Source organism: Rousettus aegyptiacus, unplaced genomic scaffold, assembly GCF_014176215.1.
Source record: "Rousettus aegyptiacus isolate mRouAeg1 unplaced genomic scaffold, mRouAeg1.p scaffold_m13_p_7, whole genome shotgun sequence".
NCBI lineage: Eukaryota > Metazoa > Chordata > Mammalia > Chiroptera > Pteropodidae > Rousettus > Rousettus aegyptiacus.
Genome location: NW_023416310.1, coordinates 3011534 through 3025629, shown reverse-complemented (window position 1 = coordinate 3025629; position 14096 = coordinate 3011534). Strand labels below are relative to the sequence as shown.

At 41.9% G+C, this 14096-nt stretch overlaps 1 protein-coding gene across 7 annotated transcripts in view; it reads left to right on the top strand.

Annotated features, from left to right (window-relative positions):
- Nucleotides 1-14096, top strand: part of KIDINS220 (kinase D interacting substrate 220) — a 76191-nt gene that overhangs the window by 4680 nt on the left and 57415 nt on the right. For 4 of the 7 annotated variants that reach the window (XM_016121149.2, XM_016121148.2, XM_016121146.2 and 1 more), the window contains exons 2-8: nt 2569-2710; nt 3888-3986; nt 5002-5100; nt 8853-8951; nt 9781-9882; nt 12131-12229; nt 13750-13947. In XM_016121149.2, coding sequence (XP_015976635.2) covers nt 2603-2710; nt 3888-3986; nt 5002-5100; nt 8853-8951; nt 9781-9882; nt 12131-12229; nt 13750-13947 — 804 coding nt within the window. In that variant the 5' untranslated portion in view covers nt 2569-2602. The remainder of the gene's footprint in view (nt 1-2568; nt 2711-3887; nt 3987-5001; nt 5101-8852; nt 8952-9780; nt 9883-12130; nt 12230-13749; nt 13948-14096) is intronic. The other 3 variants (XM_036224046.1, XM_036224045.1, XM_016121147.2) reach the window with 1 other exon arrangement.

The window sequence follows — 14096 nt, the reverse complement described above, 5'->3', positions numbered from 1 at the left end:
TTAAAAGTTAAAGCCGGGTCAGGCTTCTCGGGCAGTTGGATCAGGATAGGCTTGCCCATTCATTCTGGTTGGTGGGTGTCCACTGTTCGTTAGACACTGTCCTGAGTGCTGGAGAGTCATTAGTGAACAAAACAGAGATAGTCACCACTCTTGTTGATTGCATTTAAAAAGTTGTTTAAATTAGTTTCAAGTACATTGGTTAGAATCTATATAGTTCATAAAACAATCCCCCCGATTAATCCCTCCCTCCCCTGGCCCTCCACCTAGCCATCGTATTAATTAATGCTAACTTATTCCCTCTACCGTGCTCCCCATCCCTGTGACCAGCTATCAACCACTAAATTGTACTCCTTAACCCTTCACCCCGTTCTCCCAGCCCCAAACCCCCCTCCCCTCTGTCCATCGATCGTCCACTATATTTATGAGTCTGTTTTCATTTAGTTCTTTGTTCCTTAGAGTCCACATATAAGTGAAATCATATGGCATTTATTTTTCTCCGTTTGGCTTATTTCACTCAGCACAAATAACCTCTAGGTCCATCCATGTCGTTGCAAATGGTAGGATCTCGTTTTTTTTTTTTAATGGCTGAGTATCAAGTTACATTTTTGAGTTGGGATGGAGAATGAGGATGCAGATGAAAGTAGCTAACTAATTACATGGTGTCTCTACTGACGGGAAGTTCCACATGGAAGAATAGAGCAGGGCCACGGAATGGGGAGCGCTGCTGGGGGTGCGGGCTGTTTCACACACAGCTGGCAGGGAGGCTCTGATCAGGCGACTTGGGAACAGAAACCCACTGTGGCCTGAGCAAAATCAGTGACACACGCAGAGGAGGCTGGAGGCTGGAGTTAGGACCACGAGAGAGGCCACATTTCAGAATTTACTGTGTCGCATCGAGGGTACGGAAATTAGTGTTGGGCCGCATGGTCACAGTGGTTGCTTCGGTGTAGTAGTTAATGGGGGAAAGGTGAATAGCGGGCATCTGCTAACCATTTGGCCTGTGGTAAGAGTGTTTGAATATACTAAAAAATCGCGTTGGCCTATTACATTCGTTTGCAAGTTCTAAAAATGAGCTTACTGCAACATAAAGATTTGTTTTCTAACCTTGCTGTTTGTCTGTATCTGCCATTTCCAAAAATAACGTTAAGACTTGAACTTTCTCGTTAATTGTGCAGAGGAACAAACAGCCTTCTATTCTCATTGCACAAAAATGCTGTGGACAATAGATTCAGATGATGGCCATTCGTTCCAGAAATATAGTGCCTTCTGTGGGCCAGGAACTGTGCTAGGAGCTGGGTACTTGGCATAAAACAAAAGATAATAGTCCTTTCTCTTACAAGACTTATATCGTAGTGGAAGAGACAGCTGTCAAACAGGTTATTATGTAAATTACAAGTTTAGAAAAGTGCTAGGAATCAAAGAAAAAAGGACCCTGTGAAGGAAACAAAAGGATCCTATGGTAGGGAATTATCTGGGTCAGGGGACTCCACTAAGAAAGGGTAGTTTAAAAATGTTAAAACTCTATTCTTAGGTAAAACAGCTAATAGTTCTCGAGTTTGTATTAGACACTATTTTAATCACTTTGCATATAAATATGCTGTTATTTAAAGATGGTGAAACTTAGACACTGGGTCAGGACTCGCCCAAGGCGGTAGATTATTAAGTAGTGGAGTCAGGAGTCAAACCGAGGCAGTCTGGTCCCAGGGTCCATATTTTTTACCCCTACGCTAAGCTGCATGTTAAGAAGAAAGCTTTTTTGAAGAGAACATTGAAACTGAAGATTGGACAATGCTCATGTCTTTGTGTCCAGATATGATTTCCAAGTGGTCTTGTTTTGTCTCGACTTCATGGTTAGCGTGACCTTCTCCGCTGCGGCGTTCTGAGGCAGAGAAGGTGGACGGCAGGAGGGGCAGTGGAGCACTTTTCTTTTTATCTGGGGAGGACGCGGGGGCTGGATCTGGAGTTGGAGATAAGACCGAGATGGGGGGCTGAGCAATATCCCATCGTACGCATGTTCTCAGCCGTAAGAAGTGAAGTCCTGCCGTTTCCGGCAGCGTGGGTAAATCTTGAGATAATCAGCCAAGTGAAATAAGTCAGACGGAAAGGGTTGAGAATCACCTGATTTCACTCATGTGGGATGTAAAACTGAAAGCTACAGATGAACAGGACAGAAACTCACAGACACAGACAACAGTTTAGTGGTCGTCACGGAGGAAGGGCGGGGGAGGTAGAACAGAGAAGGGGCCGAACGTGTGGCGCCGGAAGGAGGTTCGGCTGGGCGGTGCGCGCAGCGCAGAGTACAGATGACGCCCCGTGGAACCGTACGCTAGGAGCCCGTATGATTTCATTAACTAATGTCACCGTAACAAATTTAAATAAATAAATTTTAAAAATGACTAAAAAAAGATTGAGATGAGTACGAATCTTGGAAAGAGGGGGCGGGCATTTTGACAGCTGAGCTAGGGGGCTCTGCCTCCCCTCCTGCTGCGGGAGGTATGTTTGTGCAAGTTAAGGTTTATGTTTTCTAATTACAAATTATGTGTATTTTATCAAACCTGCTTTTAACAGGTATTGGAATAAAGATAACTAGCTTTCTGTGAAAATGTCAGTCCTGATATCACAGAGTGTCATAAATTATGTAGAAGAAGAGAACATTCCTGCTCTGAAAGCTCTTCTGGAAAAATGCAAAGATGTAGATGAGAGAAATGAGGTAAGACCAAGTTTCTGAAATTAAATTTTTTTCACGAACATTTGTCGACTACCTACTACGGCTAGGACTCTGTGCGAAGGGCGAAGGTGAGTAAGTAAGACATATGGAGTTCTCACCCTTGGTGATATTGTTAGAAGAAATTACATCATAATTTCTTTAAATAGAAGTACTTCAAATTCCATATTTTTGGAATACATTTGAACTTACATAAATGATTGCATATTGAATTTGATTTATGATTGGCTGTTTTGCAGGTGGAATAATCGATATTCAGGAAGTTTGGTTACTAAAATCTCAAGTGTTTCTAGGAGGCTTTAGAGAGCTAGATCCAGTTTTCCTATAAATAGATTGACGAGACAAAATTAGGACCTGTCAAAATGTTTTTTTTTTAATGGAGCCCCAAGTCTCTCTCTGAGTTGTTCATTCTACACACCTTGAGAATTTGAAGACCCTCATGCTATGTCCTTTTTAATAAGACAAGAAGTATGTATTGACCGTTTTCAGTAACTTGTATTAGATATTTCTATTCAGCAAGACAAGTAAATAAAATGTTGATTTCATTTCATCATGAACACCAAAGTTGCAACATTTCATGGATTAACAGACTTTCTATGAGTTTTTTAGTGGCAAGGTATGTTTTATAAAACTTCAGAAAAATGGTTTTGTTTCTTAAAACTATTTTCAGTGTAGTGTAATTTTTTGCCAGTGGATAAGATGAATGAGAAGTGATTTTGGTGTTACACACATATAGGTGTGTGTATATGTGTGAACTTTTGTCCTTTTAGTCCTAACGTATTATTTAAACCACACTCTATGTCATGTTTTATCTATATTGTTAGAGAGTTTGGTTACCATAGATATCCTAAGATTTTTATGTACCTCGTGGTAATCGCTTTTTAGAGCCTGGTATTATTTATATTTCCTTATTTTGAATAAAATTGCAGTGCTGAAAACAGATTACTAAAGCTGTGGTTAAAAAAAAAAGTTTCATTTTCTCTGACTTTTACATTATTAGTAAACTGAAAAGTTAAGATTCGAAAGGTGTTTCTAAGTTTAAGAAATACAGTAAACATCACTTAACCTACCATTACGAAAATGTAAGACCGGTATATTTAACTGGCATTTCAGTTAAAGTACAGCGTCTTGACTAGTTCTCTTTGTCTGTTACATTCTCCAGTGTGGCCAGACTCCATTGATGATAGCTGCTGAGCAGGGCAATCTGGAAATTGTGAAAGAATTAATTAAGAATGGAGCCAATTGCAACCTGGAAGATTTGGTATGTATTGAAATGATTTACTCATTTGTCTTTTTTGCTTTCCTTAACTTTGCCATTTCTTTGTTTTTAAGCAGTGATTCAATAATAATAGATTACACATTGTACTTTTAAGTTATATATCAGCTTTGCCTAATATGTTGTCAATTTTTTATAAAAGGTAATGTAGGAGAGAAATTTTTACTCTGAATGATAGTTCTCAGCATTTCATGTTTTTCGTATACAGATGGCACTAGCCTTATAGGAAGCACATACACATAAAACTAAATGCCTGCCTAGTGAATATCCATGTGTGAGTCGTGTTGTTATGTAACTTCCCTTAATGGCATCTTATTATTATAAATGTCATTACACATGATAATAGCCTGAAAGGTGTGGTCCCTTCTGATATCACCTTTGCGGGATAAATTACTTTTCCAAGAGGCTTACTTTTCTCCTCTTACTGTCTCTTTGTTCTGGGAATTGTTTTTTAGAACCCAAGAGTTGCATCTGTTTTTTTTTAATTGATGATTTTAATTAATGATCATTTGAATTAAATTATACTCATGAATAAAAGTTAAGTTAGGATACTTGTGGCCTTTATTTAAAAAATAGTTCCTTATCACATATTCCTAAACTCATCACCTGGGATCACTTTAGTTTGGTAGCTGTGAACATGCTCTTAAATCTAATTACAGTCTTTCATTTCAGTTTGTGATAGTAGTTGCTAGCCACAGGAGTAGCCTTGAGTTTTTGATAGTCATCTTTTCTCCCTTTTAAAGAACACAGTCTGTGATTAAAGTCCAATGACAAGACTGAGCAAGCAGTCGTGAAACCATTTCTACATCATCGCGGTAACACGAGTAGACAGATAAACTCCTTCCAGAGCTTAGACTTCAGTGTCATTTTAGAGTAGTTCAGAGTGGCTCAGAACGGGTCAGTGTGGTAAGATCGTTTGGTATGGACGTTCGAATTTCCCTTCTCATTTTGAAATGTTATTTTTGGTTTTGAAATGGTACCGTCCATCTCTGTGTTCAAGGATAACTGGACGGCACTTATATCGGCCTCGAAGGAAGGGCACGTGCACGTCGTGGAGGAGCTGCTGAAGTGCGGGGCCGACCTGGAGCACCGCGACATGGTATGCGCTCGCCACGCCGCCTCGGGCCGCGGGCGTCTTCCTGCTGGTGGCAGATACGTGTGCGATCGCGCGTGTTATGTGGGAGGTGACCTGACGATGGGCATCGAAACGACCCTCAAGAATGTTTTAAAACTTAGGCGATGTAGGATACCTCTTCTGGAATGTTCTTAGTCATCATTTTCAGTTGTTAGAGTTTAAAATTCTGACATATTTTTAAAAACGCCTCATTACCCTTTAACATTCAATGTTTTAGAACTTATGAGAGAATCATTTCCTTTAAGAAGAACTTTAAGAGAGACATAGTACAGTTTTTAAAATATTTCAGTTTAAAGTCATAATTTTCAGAATGATATTTATAAGTTTATTTAAAAATATAATTGTATTTAGACATGCCATCTATACACATTCTGAGTTTAATGAGATATGGTTCTTGATTATCTTATTTAATCTTGGCATCTGCTTAAAGCATAAAGGTGAAGAAAGAGATAATTTCTGACATATTTGTTCTGCAAAATACTTAGTCTTTTCAAAAGTTAATTTTTAAGAGTGGAAGAAAAGAAGGAATTGATTTGCTTTGATATATGAAACATGTATTACTTTGTTGATGATGCTTTATGAAGTATAGGTAGGTCAAGTTTTTAAGAAACGGTAGCATTCTACCCTCTCACACTTAATATTGTATTATATCCACTGTTTTCAGAACAGTTCTGTGTGGCTCAGGGTTAATTTTGTTCTCAGTGCATGTAGCTCAGGAAGTGGAGACCAGAACAAGTGCTGTTTGCCCAAAGCCACTCAGCCACTTGGGCTGAGTTTTGGACCCAGGCGTCTGCCTCACCGCCAGGGCTTTCTCCATTCTTCCGTACGTGTGAGCCGGGGAGGCGGGAAGTATAGCGTACATTCACATTGTGAACGTGTAAAAACTTAGTAAGATTTGTCAAAAATGATTTCTTAAACTTTTATAGTTCTCCATAGCACTTATTTCCCCAGAGTAATTGTCTCAACACCTTTAATATTTAAAGGGTCTTTGTGTTTGGCTTTAAAACACCAAAAATCGGGACAACTGAGGACTGTCTGTCTTCCGTAGTAGTTGTGTTGAACGGCCCTAAGCTCAGAGGATTGGGTGGGTGGCCGCAGCCATTGAGCACCAGGGGAAGGCCTGGTCCCTGGGGCTTGTGTAAGGAGAAGGGGGTGACCACTGGGAGGTCATCTGGGGTTCAGGGATAATTCCAGGTTGTGCCGTCAGGAAGTCTGCTGAGGATTCTTGCTTGAGAAGACGGGAGCCAAACTGCGGCTCTTGCTGCAGGCAGTTGGTTCCAATCTTTTCATTTTGCAAGTTTGAATGGACATAATTTTCTCAAGATAAAATTTTTGTCTCATCGATTCTTGCATAGGGTGACAAATTAAAGTGAGGTCATGGTATTAAAACAATTCTGAGCAGGCATTTTGCAAATTAAAATGCTGTGTGTGTAAGACTTGATAAATGCCCAGCTCTGTAATTTGACCTAAATAGATTAGGTCAGCGTTTCCTGTCTCTCATGACCTTGACGCTCCAGGACTACTCGTCTGGCGTTTTTAGATGTCTCTCAGTTTCCCATGATTAGGTTGAGGCTGAGCCTTGTTGGGAAGGCACCGCGGAGGCCGTGGGCCCTTCTCAGGCACCGGCTAGGTGGCTGATGTCACACTGCCTCTGGCGACGTTAGCCTTTATCTCTCGGTTAAGGCGATGTCTGCGGGTTTCTTTGTCGTCAGATTACTGTTTTTCCCTTTGTAGTTACCGGGTATTTTGTGGAAGATACTTTGATACTACACAGAATATCGTGTTTTTGATTAAACTTGCATTTGTTTAAGCACGCACCAATGTATCTTGCATGCGTAATTATTGCTGGGGTGTTACAATGATGATTTTTCTATTTCCCTCATTCCCTCTACATTTGTTAATTGGAATTCTTTTATAAGGGAGAGTTCTCTCTGTCACTCTGTCTCATAGGTAAATATGTATGGACTCGTGAATGTTTATTATTTGGGTAATAATTCAGTTCCATACCTGTTTTGTTGTTCAAGATGTCCATTGGCCGGTGGGCACGTCCGTGCCCTCGTAAGATGTTTTATCCTTTTTAATTTTTTTTTAAGCACTTCCTTACTGCCTGGTGCCAGAAGCAGCTTCAGGCTTGGGTTTGTATCTCGTGCTTTCCTTGGCTTGTTTTCCTGATTATCAGCCCTGGAATCGGTTTTCCAAGGAACCCTGGTGCCGTTTATTGGAAAACGATATTTAGAAATCAGTATCTAGGTGTTGGGTGTGCTTATTGCTACCGGGTGTCACTGGCTGTAGTTCTCAGTGGATAGAGGCAGGAAATGCATGTCCGTGTACTGATTCTTACACGTGCCTTTATTTCGGTAGCTACCTGTTTGTATATATATTTTAAAAAGAGACTGGGCCGATACCCCCAGCTCAGTCCGTGTAGCCTTCTCCCTTTCCCTAATTTGTGACTCTTCTCTGATATGAGCAATCTGGCTGTCATTATCTACACAGTACTTTTGCTTATTTATTTAGCCCTGGTGTATAAACGAAGTAGTTCCAGAATTTCTAATGCACATCCTGAGAGAAACAGATTTCCATGCTAAGTACAGTGTTTGTGTACAGTTCTTGTTTTTAACATTACAGTATTCAGTCAAAATATTGTTCTCCAAGGTTACCTAGGGTCAGTTGCTAAGTAATTGTGTTGTTATATGATTCATTTGCAGTACTGTTAGATTCTGTCCCTGTCTGTATTCCGTCTTTCCAGCCATGCTGGTTGACTGTTAAAAATTTTTGTGTACAGTAAAGTTCAGTCTCTGTGGTGTGTGATCGTCTCCGTTTTGACTGGTACAGAGCATCACACCCCAGCACCGCAGTTGGGCACAGAGCAGCTGTCGCGTCAGCTGTGCCCCGCTCTGTGGCTTCGTGACCGGCCCCTCCGCCCGCGCCCCTCGCCCTGGGCGCCACTGCTTTGTTTTCCCCGTCTGCAGTTTTGCCTTTTTCAGAAAAGGGCAAGTATTTTTTAAGACTTTTTTAGGCACAGTGAAACAATCAGAAGGATTTATACTCTCAGAGCCAAATGCGGATTGGTCCAGATACTGATTTTTTTTTAAAGCATTCATTTCTTAGTATAATTTGATTACATCGGTCTCTTTTATTGAATCGCATTACAGCTAAAGAGAAAATTACTCAAAAATTTGCTTCTGTAGAATAGAAATCATGCTGTGAATTCGTAGTTGCCTTGACGACTTCGCCCAGCCCTGGAGACGGCGATCTGCACGTCGTGGCCTCAGCATCGTCTCCTGTAGGCTGAGGCGCCGTGGGGTCTGGGTTCACGGGGAGCGCCTCAGTGCGGGAGGGGAACGGCTGCTCGCATCCCCTCCAGAACAAGTGCAGGTTCATACGAGGCGGAGACTGTCTCGAGACACACAAAGTTTTCTGAAGAAAAAATTCTGAACAGTGAAATTGATCTTGGAAAGAATCCAGCATGAACGTTTCCTGTTTCGGTTTTCATTCTATAGTACAAAGTTTGGAGTAATTATTTCTGGGTTTAAGAAATTTGACTTATTTCAGTCAGGTAATATCGTCCATTTCCCTGGGGAGCTTGGGAACTTAAAACTCCATGGTACTGCCTTCATGAAGCCATGATTTTATAAATACTGTTCGCAGAAAGAGCTTCATTAATGGCGTGTTTGTGCTTGGAGACAGCGCAGCGTTTTACCCCGTCTCTCCTGCAGGGCGGCTGGACGGCGCTCATGTGGGCCTGTTACAAGGGCCGTACCGAAGCCGTGGAGCTGCTGCTGTCGCACGGCGCCAACCCGAGCGTCACTGGTCTGGTAAGCGTCAGCGGAGACGCCGGTCAGTGCCATGAGTAGGACGTCCTCCCGGCGATGCTGACGGCTGATTCTCCTTGAGACTTCCTAGTGGATAAGCATGATGGGGATTTTCCAAATGTTCAAAACGCAATCAGAAATGTTTCCTAGCTTATTTCAAAGGCAGCTCTTAGAGTTTAAATGTTAATTACAGTCACATAACATTTCAAAAGGAGACTTTGAAATCCTTAAGTCATCTTGCCTGTGTTCTGTGGGAATGCATTCTTAAACTCTTTCTTTAAAAGAAGAGACATATAAATATTCATACCATTTTCCTACACATTCTGAAGGACGGTGACGTATGCATTACTGCTCCGCGTGAGACTTGATCTCAGACTGTAGATTGAGAAGCTTCTGTTGCTCCCTTTTGTAATATATATGTGTATCAGATCATGTTACACACGTGAAATATCTTTCAATTTTCTATGTCAGTTGTAACTCAGTAAAGCTGAAAAAAAGAAACTTTTATTTAAGTTAATGGAACGATTAGGTCAGTTTCACATTGTTAGTCTTGCCTGTTGGCTACATAATCACATTAAATGTGTTGAATCTGTAAAAATGTGTTTACAATATATAGTTATTTAGGGTTGAGTGTATATTACCAATTACATATTATGAGTATTATGTGTGTTTTTAAAGTGGAGAATGGTCTGTAACTTGATTTTGAAATTATTACTTTGTATTACTCTATTTACTTTTCTTAGCAAATGTACGATGTAAATATCCACCTAAAAGATTTTGTCTTCCTATCTTCCTTCCTGTCGACCGACCTACCCGCCGGCCTGTCTCCCAGCAGTACAGTGTTTACCCAATCATTTGGGCAGCGGGGAGGGGCCATGCAGATATAGTGCATCTTCTGCTGCAAAATGGTGCTAAAGTCAACTGCTCCGATAAGGTGGGTTCCGGTCCATGTTCCGTCTGCTCGGTGTGTCTGAGTTACGAGTGTTTTCATACGCTCTCATGAGGCTGCTCACACATGCCTTCTGCTTTATGAGTATGTTATACAGAAGTTCGTGTCATGATGGCTCTCTTGTATGTGTTAGGTACTACGTGTCTCATTGTTTTTATATCACACTCGTTGTCCCCAGGAAAGTAGACAGGCAGGACTCCCTGTCCATCATTTGAATGTTTCTGCTGCGACTCTTCTTCCTACCTTCAGTCCTGTCTGCTTTTTTGTATCGTTGCCAGAATGGTGTTTCTAAAATTCAAGGTTCGTTCTCTCTCATGCTTAAAATCCTAGACGTCAGTCCCCGGTATGATGTGTGAGGATAGGCCTTGACTCCCTTTCTGCTCGCTCTCCTGTGGTCTGTACCCCAGAGCTACCTTGCCCACAGTATCTTAAGAATGTCCTCTTGTTGGAAAAGTTTCTTAGGAGAGACCTAAACCAGTTTGTAAGAGGGAAAGGAAGAATAGACTGCCGATGTGGGAGCAGATCGTTGGGTGAGGTTCTAGATGAAGCAAGGAAAATAGGGTCAAGGGTATATACATAAAGGGATTGGATTTATCAGGGACAGAGGCCAGGCTTTGAGAAAAGGGAGAGAGGTTTACCGATTGGTCCTGAATGCTGACTGCAGAGAGGGTCGCTGGATGTCAAGGTGAGGAAGGTCGTGCCAGATGTCAAGCATCGTTTGTAATGTGGCAGGGAGATTATCTAGTGTGAAGAGCCGTGGGCAGAGTAGAGTTCATAGCATGTGCCCTTGTGCAGTCCAGTTCTGTAAGAAGGATGAAGGCGAAATGCAATAGGCGTTCAAAGGACGAACTCCCGCTCATCTGTGAAGATGTCTCAGATTTCTGATTTGCAGCGTTAGGGAAGAAGGCATTTCAGCCCGTGAAAATGTCCACAAAGGAGGAGGCTCGGGCAGAATCTGTTTCTGGGAGAATGTAGATGTGAGGGTGAACCCAGCACGGTCCCCAGTGTCCCTGGTTCTGTGTCGGCCTGCCCCCAGGCCGTGGCCTTGACAGCTGCCTTCGTCTCATGTGTCCCTCCGCTTCGTTAGGTTCCTGGCCCCATGTGCTGTGTTGACAGCCCTGTGACTCTGCTGTCGTGAGGTCGTGTCTGTCCATCAAGGAAGAGCGCCAGGGCCGCGACTTTGACCAGTGTCCTTCCTGGGATGCGTGGTGTAACGAACCGAGCGGTGCTGCCCAGTTCAGTAGCCACGAGCTGCTTACGGCCGTTTAGACTTAAGTCAACCACAATTAAATTAAATTAAATTAAAAATTCAGGTTTCTAGTCACACTTGCCACATTTCGAGTACTCAGTAGCTGTAGGTGACTAGTGGCTGCAGTATTGGCTAGTGCAGAATTAGAGCATTCCCATCAACACAGAAAGTTCTGTCAGACAAGGCCGTTGTAGAAAGTGACGTTCGTTCGCTGTTAAGTTCAGTCTGCAGCCCCCGATGTCGTTGAAGGTCACCGAGCACATTCACGTGTCTCTTCATAGCCAGGCTCCCCGAAGGGAAAGCGTCACTTTTATGCATAATGATTATTCTCTGATGCCTTTTGAATCCTCTTCCAGCAAAAGGTGCTTTTGCGTGGTTCCTGGGCTGCAGTTTATTTTGTCACATACAGAGCTGATTTGCGGTGGTGGTTAATAGCACGGACTGAAGGTGGGCTTGTCGGGTTCATGGGTCTTGCTCTACCTGTTAAGCTTTGTGAGTTTGAGCCTGTAACCAACTTCTCAGGGCCTCGTTTACTCACCTGTAAAAATGCGACATGGCAAATTGTACGTATTCTTGTCATAAGAATCACATGAGTTTACGTGTAAAGTAGCTGGAACTGTGTTTGGTCCTCGGTGGTTACTGTTTTTGGCTATGGTCAGACTGTTAAACTTCAACTTGTAATTCACAAGATATGGGAAGCAGTGAAACTTATGGAAAATGAAAGGGTATGACTTTATGATGGAAAAATTGTCATTCACTGATTATAAAAATTAAAAGATTATAAAGTTGATTAAAAGATGGTTAATCATTTATTCAGGAGAAATGAAATGGGAAAATATGATTTATCTATGATTAAATCATGATCGGTGTAAGCAGTAGTCTAAGAATACACAAAGTATAATTTTTATCAGAATTCACGTTGAGAGCTAGAGTCTCTTCGTGCACCTTTGCCAGTGACTGTAAGTGTGCTGCTTGTCGTGATAGTATGGGACCACCCCTCTGGTCTGGGCTGCGCGCAAGGGCCACCTGGAGTGCGTGAGACATTTGTTGGCCACAGGAGCTGACGTCGACCAAGAAGGAGCTGTGAGTATCTTTTCTATTTTAACCTCCGATAAGAGAGAGATGTTTTTAGTTTTAAGGGAGATGATATTTTTTTCTTAGTATATGCCTAGAGAAATATCCCTGCAACTCTTAAGTGACACATAGAAAAACAAGCATTTTCCTTCAGTTATCCTGATAAACAGAGATATCACGTATTGTAAACTATCGCTCTGAAGGGTCTGTCGCTGATGTCCGTGAACTTAGGCTAAAACGATAGACCGTTCAGTGATCTTCGTGTAAATCAAAATACTCTTAAATAGTTTGAAACACTATTAGTCATGGGAAAAAAAGTTTTACTCTATTAAAATTCCTTTTATTTAAAATTTTAAATAATATTTTTTTTTTGGATACTTTTTACTGTGACTTATTTTCTTTCTCCAATAGACAAATTTAAAAATAACAGAAATCAGCAGTCAAAATCTAGAAAGCTAAGAAATTTGTTCCATACCTCCTACCAACTAGCAGTTATTAATTCCTTTTGGGGCATTAGCTGTGTACCCAGCTCTGTGACAAATGTGCCGGAGACACTGGAGAAGCCCAACAGATCGCTTTTCTTTGAAGTTTGTAGAGTACAGTTAAAGGAAATGACATTTATGTCTAGAAACGGTGAACACAGGCACTGCGTGTGTCAGTGTTACGTGAGATGGCGCAGACAGGCTTCTGAGGGGAGAGGCCACCAGCCCTGCCGCAGTGTCACAGCGTGATGCTGAAATGAACTCGTGTGGGGCGTGGTGGCAGCCAGTCCCTCCCGATTCCCGCGGGGGCAGAAGCCGCTCACTGCCGGCCTTCGGGGAGTAGGTGGTGTTTTAGTGCTGGAGACAGAGCGTGAGGCTTACACAGACGTGGAAGTCATTCCTCTCGCCGCCTTCCTTTCTGGGCGGTGCGTCAAGCGGCTGAGCGCCTTGTCTGTGTGGCTAGTAACTGCCAGAGGATTTGAAAAGCCTAGTTATTTTAAGATGTGAGAACTATGGCTTAGTTTTGGGAGATTAAAATAAGAGTTTTTGAAAATGGTTTCTAGATCACTGTGAATGACAAGCATATATTATACTTTTATTGAAATATCCTGTAATTATTAATTCATTGTTTTACTTTGGGTTTTTTTCATAGATTTTTATTATAAACAATTTGTTTGAAGTCTGAAAGACCTTTTATGGATTATCTGATTTAGAGTATGTGTAGTTTTGATTCATTCTGCCAACAATTTTATACTTCACTACATTCGTGAGAGGGTTTGTTTATTGTAAGAGTCTTAATTTCAGATTATCATTTAAAGAACTGAATGTCATAACAGTTCTCTTGACTCACAAGAACTAATGTATCTTCAAAAATAGAAAACATCCCTCCTGGCCATTTTTGGTATATTTCTGGTTTTTTACTTGGCTTTTATCAGAAATAACTGTTAACAGCTCACCTTTTTAAAAACGTCTGTTTTATGATTATGACCATAATGGTATGTTTTCTCCAACATACTAACGTTTCTTTGGCACATTTCTGCGTTCCAGAATTCAATGACCGCACTTATTGTGGCGGTCAAAGGAGGCTACACACAGTCAGTGAAGGAAATTTTGAAGAGGAATCCAAACGTCAATTTAACGGATAAGGATGGGAATACAGCGCTGATGATTGCGTCGAAGGAGGGCCACACCGAGATCGTGCAGGACCTGCTGGACGCGGGGACCTACGTGAACATGCCCGACAGGGTAGGCCGCGCTGCCCTCCGGCGCCGGCAGTGACGGGCGGGGAGGCGGGCTCCTCAGCGCCGTGCAGGACTCCGCACGCGTGTCGTGCGTTTGTTCTAAGATGAGTTTTAGTTCGACCTTTAGAACTAGCAAGTTAAAGAGTATTCGAT